The sequence below is a fragment of the Poecilia mexicana genome, unplaced genomic scaffold (genome assembly GCF_051168715.1).
Source record: "Poecilia mexicana isolate PSO_F unplaced genomic scaffold, ASM5116871v1 scaffold_15, whole genome shotgun sequence".
Classification (NCBI taxonomy): Eukaryota; Metazoa; Chordata; class Actinopteri; order Cyprinodontiformes; family Poeciliidae; genus Poecilia; species Poecilia mexicana.
Genome location: NW_028263384.1, coordinates 2,099,316 through 2,105,969, shown reverse-complemented (window position 1 = coordinate 2,105,969; position 6,654 = coordinate 2,099,316). Strand labels below are relative to the sequence as shown.

Sequence of the window (6,654 nt, the reverse complement as noted above, 5' to 3'; positions counted from 1 at the left end):
GAGGCACATCGCCCGTCCAAAACGTATCATCTCCATAATGAATATATGTCCGATCTTCTAATTTCCTTTGCTGCATAATGTACATTGCATTTATTCTGGCGTTAGATAAACATAGCACTTAAATAAAAGTCCAACAAGGATATTAATTTAGAATTAAAAATAACTCACCATGAATTACCATGATAGATATAATGTGTGTCATTAATGGAGGGGAAAAAACTCAACACAGACTTTAAGTTTAGGGTTCTGTTACGGTCACTGACCTCTAGGGGCTCTCTTTTTTTGAGAGAGCTCTGTGTTTTCTGTTTCAGCTCTGCCTGATTGCTGCAGGTGAAGTGTGTTGGGGCTCGTCAGCCGCCATATATAAGCAGCAAGCTGGAGATGCCAGACCCGCTCTTTTTGTTTGACCTGTTTGACCTGGGCCATGAGCTGTGACTCTGCTTGAGAGCTGTGTGTGTGTGTGTGTGTGTGTGTGTGTGTGTGTGTGTGTGTGTGTGTGTGTGTGTGTGTGTGTGTGTGTGTGTGTGTGTGTGTGTGTGTGTGTGTGTGTGTGTGTGTGTAAACTGTCTTAAGTTTGCTGTGAGCAATTTGTACAAGTATCCAGAGGTGGAGGCTGGTAGGGGTTCTCTGCCATTTTTGTTATAACCTGTTTTCTCCTGTTTTTGTTAGTAAGGGAGTTTAGGTTTTGTATTTTCTTTTAGTTCTCCTTTAGCAAGTGGTTGTTTATTTTTATAGTTATAAGGGGGTGTTTTGTTTATTATTTTGGCCTTGGAGACCCTGAAGTCTTAAGCTCCCCTGTGTGTTTTGTTTCTCTCCTGTAGTTGTTTTTTTATCTGGATTGTAAAATAAATTATATTTTTGCTACTCAACTGTTCGGATTACTTTTTAGTTTTATGTTAAAGCCCAGTGCCAGAATTTACTTTAGGAATTTTAGGGTGGGGTTGTAACATAAGTGGGGGCTCGTCCGGGATTATTTTTGAACATGGCACAATTTAATTTGGAAGAATTTTTAAGTAATCCTACTGTAGAACAGTTTGATGTCTGTAGAAAAGATGATTTATATGAAATTGCTTCATACTTGGGTATCCATGTGTCTAAGTCTCTGCTCAAACGTGAATTAAAATCTGTTGTCTTTAGTAGCTTAATTGAAAAAGGAATACTCGCAGTGGATAAAGAAGAGACCACCTTTCCTGGAAGTCCTGATCATTCTGAGGTTTGTGCTGAGGAGGGAAGGAAGACACCACCTGCTGCTGCCAAGCCAGAGGGGGATAAACCACCAGCCTCTATCCCACGGTTTGAGCCCTTCTCTATTGAATCCTCGAATCCCAGTGTTGAGGAACGTTTAAAGGTACGTCTAGTTCGTCTAGAACTTGAAGCTAAGGAACGAGAACGGAAGGATGAATTTGAGTTCCAGCTTAAATGCAGACAAATTGAAGCTGAAACTGCCATTAAAATGCGTCAACTGGAGCTACAGTCTCAGAAACCAACCACTGGTCCCACTACAGATTCTGGTGGAGTTGAAGACAATGTCGGTATTTCACCAGATGCACCTTCCTATTCTTTAGCACCGTCTACATTTGACATTAGCAAAAATATTGCCCTGGTCCCACCATTCCGAGAGACGGAGGTGGAAGCATATTTTAATGCGTTTGAACGTATTGCTGTTGCCCTTCACTGGCCCGCAGACGTTTGGTCCCTTTTGTTGCAGTGTAAACTGATTGGTAAGGCACAGGAAGTATGTGCAGCACTCACAATAGAAGACAGTCTGGTGTATGACAAAGTTAAAGCTGCGATACTTCGCGCATATGAGCTGGTGCCTGAGGCATACAGGCAGCGGTTCAGAGCCTTAAGAAAATCCACTGCACAAACATTTGTTGAATTTGCAAGGGAAAAAGGAATGTTATTTGACAGATGGTGCCAGGCAACTAAAGCTACTGACTTTAGTTCACTACGTGAGTTGATATTGTTGGAGGAGTTCAAAAACTGCCTCCCAGATCGTACAGTGTTGTACCTGAATGAGCAAAAAGCTACTACCTTACAAGAGGCCGCTGTTCTGGCTGAAGAGTTTGCCCTTACTCACAAAAATGTTTTTGTGTGTAAATCTGACCAACCTTCTCGTGACAAGACATGGAAAGAAGTGCCACAATCTCAGGTTAAGAACACTCCAATTTCTAAATCTGAGAGACAATGCTTTTATTGCCATAAAATGGGGCATATCGTTTCTGACTGTTTGGCCTTGAAACGTAAACAGGCACCCCAACCACCAAAACCAGCTAAAGGGGTTGGCCTAGTCAAAACTCTGAGATCCTCCCCAGATCTCTCAAACCTCAGTGAACCTGATGACTGTTTTAAGCCCTTCATTTTTGATGGTCTTGTCTCCCTAACAGGATGCCCTGAGGATGAAAAACCAGTGAGGATACTGAGGGACACTGGTGGTTCCCAGTCATTCATTCTGTCCAGCCTTCTGCCATTCAATGCTGATACCTCCTGTAATGCAAGTACGATAGTACAAGGAATTGGAATGGCGTATGTACCGGCACCTTTACATCGTGTTCACATAAAGTCCAAGTTGGCCTCTGGACTCTTCAAAGTTGCGGTGAGAAACTCATTCCCGGTTCAAGGGGTTGAATTTATAATGGGGAATGATCTTGCTGGAGACAAGGTACTTCCTATTCCTGAGATGGTGGATAATCCCAGTTGCATGATGGGTGAAGATGAGATGTTAAAGTCCCATCCTGATGTGTTTGCTGTCAGTGCTCTTACCAGGTCTCAAGCTCACAAGCTGAAGGAAGTGAATTTGGATGACTCTGTTCTTGGCTCAGCTTTGATGGAGGACAAGCTACCAGCAGAGGACTCTTCAGAATCGGCGCCTATCAAGGACAACTTCACTCCAAAGACTGAGGCTTTTCTCCCACCATCAATATCACGTGAGAGTTTGAGCCAAGATCAGAAAAGTGATGAAACGCTCATTAAATGCTTTGAAGGGGTGAGTGACTCAATAAATGGTGATAAGACCCATAAGTTTTATGTGGATAATGGGTTACTTATGAGAAAATGGATCTCAAGGCCTGCCCTGCAACAGAAGGGTATTGAGGAGGATTGGGGAGTAGTACATCAAATTGTCATTCCTCAAGGTTATCGGGAACAAATACTGCAGTTGGCACATGACCATTCATGGTCAGGTCACTTAGGAATCACTAAAACCTATGACCGTATTCTACAGCATTTCTTTTGGCCAGGCCTGAAGAAAGATGTTGCCAGGTTCTGTAGAACGTGTAAAGTTTGCCAAATAGTGGGTAAACCTAATCAGAGGGTGCCACCTGTTCCCCTTAAGCCCATTCCTGCCGTTGGTGAGCCTTTTGAGCGTGTTCTGGTGGACTGTGTGGGTCCTTTGCCCAGAACAAAGGCTGGTAACCAGTTTCTCTTGACTGTCATGTGTGCTGCCACTCGTTTTCCTGAAGCCATTCCACTAAGAAAAATCACAGCACCGGCTATAACTAAAGCTCTTTTGAAGTTTTTTGCAACTTTTGGTCTGCCTAGAGTTATACAAACTGACCAAGGCAGCAATTTTCTGTCCAAAATCTTCCAGCAGACACTACAGTCTTTTGGCATTAAACACATTCCCTCTAGTCCTTATCATCCCCAGTCACAAGGAGCACTAGAAAGATGGCATCAGACTATCAAGGCCATGATGCGGAAATATTGTCATGAAACAGACAAAAGCTGGGATGAAGGACTTCCTTTTCTGCTGTTTGCAGCCCGAGAAGCTAAACAGGAGTCTCTAGGTTTTAGCCCTGCTGAGCTGGTTTTTGGGCATGGTGTCAGAGGACCACTGAAGGTTCTGAAAGAACAACTCCTGTCTGCTGAGACGCAGCCACAATCTAATGTTCTTGAGTTTGTCACACAGTGTCGGGAACGTCTATATCATGCTTGTTCGATAGCAAGAAAGTCTTTGTCAGCTGCCCAAGGGAAAATGAAACATCTATATGACAAAAAGACTGCACAGCGGTCATTTCAACCAGGTGATAAAGTGCTCATGCTGGTGCCCACACCTGGCCCATCTCTGTCAGCCCAGTTTGCTGGCCCATATGTGGTAAAAAGCAAAGTTAATGACACTGACTACATTGTTCATACTCCAGATAGGAGGCGCCAAACGCGTCTGTGTCATATAAATATGTTGAAGTTGTTTCATTCCAGAGAAAACGACCACAAGGAGACAAGTTATGAGGACTCTCCAACACTGGCATCAACCTCTCTTGTGTCTGGAAATACCCTCCATGATGGATTGAAAAAGTGTGATGAAGGCCACTGTGGTAGGCTTTCAAACTCTGTCATTCTTGACTCTTTGGATGCATATCTGTCCTATCTTCCCAGGAGTGAGAAGGAGGATGTGGAAGGATTGATCCAGCTGTACCCTGCGCTGTTTGGAGATGTGCCCTCTAGGACCACGGTACTGGAGCATGACATTGACGTGGGTAATGCATCCCCTATTAAGCAGCATGCATACCGCTGTCCCCCAGTCAAGAGGGAAATGATGAAAAAAGAAGTTCAGTATTTACTGGAAAATGGTCTAGCTAAACAAAGTCATAGCTCCTGGAGCTCCCCATGTCTGCTGACACCGAAGTCAGATGGTTCACAACGTTTTTGTACAGACTTTCGAAGAGTAAATGCAGTTACAGTACCTGATTCGCATCCATTGCCTCGTATGGAAGACTGCATAGACAGCATTGGCGCAGCCACCTATATAACCAAATTAGATCTGCTCAAGGGGTACTGGCAAGTTCCCCTGACTGCCAGAGCTTCTGACATTTCAGCTTTTGTCACCCCAGACCACTTCCTACAATATACAGTAATGGCATTTGGAATGCAAAATGCTCCAGCTACTTTTCAGCGGCTGATGAACACTATATTGGGAGACATTAAGAACTGTAATGTCTACTTGGATGACATTGTAATCTATTCATCATCTTGGACTGATCATATTAACACCTTGAAAGCTGTGTTTGCTCGTCTAACTCAAGCCTCACTCACCTTGAATCTGGCAAAATGTGAGTTTGCCAAAGCAGTGGTGACCTACCTCGGAAAGGAAGTGGGCCATGGCCAGGTACGACCAGTGAATGCTAAGGTGGAGGCTATCTTAAACTACCCTGTGCCCACCACCAGGCGTGAGCTCCGACGTTTTTTGGGTTTGGTTGGCTACTACAGGTGTTTCTGCCGGAACTTCTCAGTGGTGGTGGCTCCTTTGACAAATCTGTGTAGTCCGAAGGAACCTTTTGTGTGGACTACTGAATGCCAACATGCATTTGACTGTGCAAAGTCCTTTTTATGCAGTGCTCCTGTATTAGCAGCTCCGGATTTCAACAAGCCCTTCAAGTTGGAAGTGGATGCAAGCGCCACTGGGGCTGGAGCGGTGTTGCTCCAAGATGGAACAGATGACATCAGTCACCCAGTTTCCTACTACTCAGTTAAGTTCAAGCCTCATCAATTAAATTATTCTACAATTGAAAAGGAAACATTAGCCATGCTACTAGCTTTGCAGCATTTTGAAGTTTATGTGTATTCAACAAGTCCTGTTGTAGTCTATACAGACCATAACCCACTAGTCTTCCTGAATCGCATGTATAACCACAACCAGCGGTTAATGCGGTGGGCTTTGTTGGCCCAAGAATATAACCTGGACATCAGGCATAAGAAAGGGGCTGAAAACATAATTGCTGATGTACTTTCCAGAATATAAGACTGTTTAGCTCACTGTATTACAGATCTTGTAACCTAAAGAAATGTCTTCATTTCATGAAGGATTTTATGGGGGAGGGTGTTACGGTCACTGACCTCTAGGGGCTCTCTTTTTTTGAGAGAGCTCTGTGTTTTCTGTTTCAGCTCTGCCTGATTGCTGCAGGTGAAGTGTGTTGGGGCTCGTCAGCCGCCATATATAAGCAGCAAGCTGGAGATGCCAGACCCGCTCTTTTTGTTTGACCTGGGCCATGAGCTGTGACTCTGCTTGAGAGCTGTGTGTGTGTGTGTGTGTGTGTGTGTGTGTGTGTGTGTGTGTGTGTGTGTGTGTGTGTGTGTGTGTGTGTGTGTGTGTGTGTGTGTGTGTGTGTGTGTGTGTGTGTGTGTGTGTAAACTGTCTTAAGTTTGCTGTGAGCAATTTGTACAAGTATCCAGAGGTGGAGGCTGGTAGGGGTTCTCTGCCATTTTTGTTATAACCTGTTTTCTCCTGTTTTTGTTAGTAAGGGAGTTTAGGTTTTGTATTTTCTTTTAGTTCTCCTTTAGCAAGTGGTTGTTTATTTTTATAGTTATAAGGGGGTGTTTTGTTTATTATTTTGGCCTTGGAGACCCTGAAGTCTTAAGCTCCCCTGTGTGTTTTGTTTCTCTCCTGTAGTTGTTTTTTTATCTGGATTGTAAAATAAATTATATTTTTGCTACTCAACTGTTCGGATTACTTTTTAGTTTTATGTTAAAGCCCAGTGCCAGAATTTACTTTAGGAATTTTAGGGTGGGGTTGTAACAGGTTCGCAGAGTATGTAATTAAATTTTTCCCCAATTATTCAATGGGAAAAATAAACTAACCTCAGTTAAGTAAAATAAAATTGTAATCAAAACTTTTGGAATTGTAATGATTTCTTTTTTAAAAACAAATTGTTTTGTTTA

General features: G+C 43.3%; 1 protein-coding gene across 1 annotated transcript; it reads left to right on the top strand.

Moving 5' to 3' along the window:
• The first annotated feature begins 1,453 nt into the window (after nt 1-1,453).
• On the top strand, nt 1,454-5,995 carry LOC148155237 (uncharacterized). Its single transcript, XM_088013351.1, has 5 exons — nt 1,454-2,986; nt 3,400-3,410; nt 4,375-4,475; nt 5,022-5,104; nt 5,900-5,995. The coding sequence occupies exons 1-5, from the start codon at nt 1,454-1,456 to the stop codon at nt 5,993-5,995; spliced, it is 1,824 nt and encodes a 607-aa protein (XP_087869477.1).
• Nucleotides 5,996-6,654: the final 659 nt, after the last annotated feature.

Bases quoted from the DNA above. Each gene is read 5' to 3' on its own strand.
- LOC148155237 (XM_088013351.1), top strand. From the start codon at position 1,454: ATGCGTCAACTGGAGCTACAGTCTCAGAAACCAACCACTGGTCCCACT. The intron at 4,476-5,021 runs GTAATGCATCCC...GTCTAACTCAAG, and splicing joins GGAGCATGACATTGACGTGG to CCTCACTCACCTTGAATCTG. The intron at 5,105-5,899 runs GTACGACCAGTG...TGATTGCTGCAG, and splicing joins AGGAAGTGGGCCATGGCCAG to GTGAAGTGTGTTGGGGCTCG.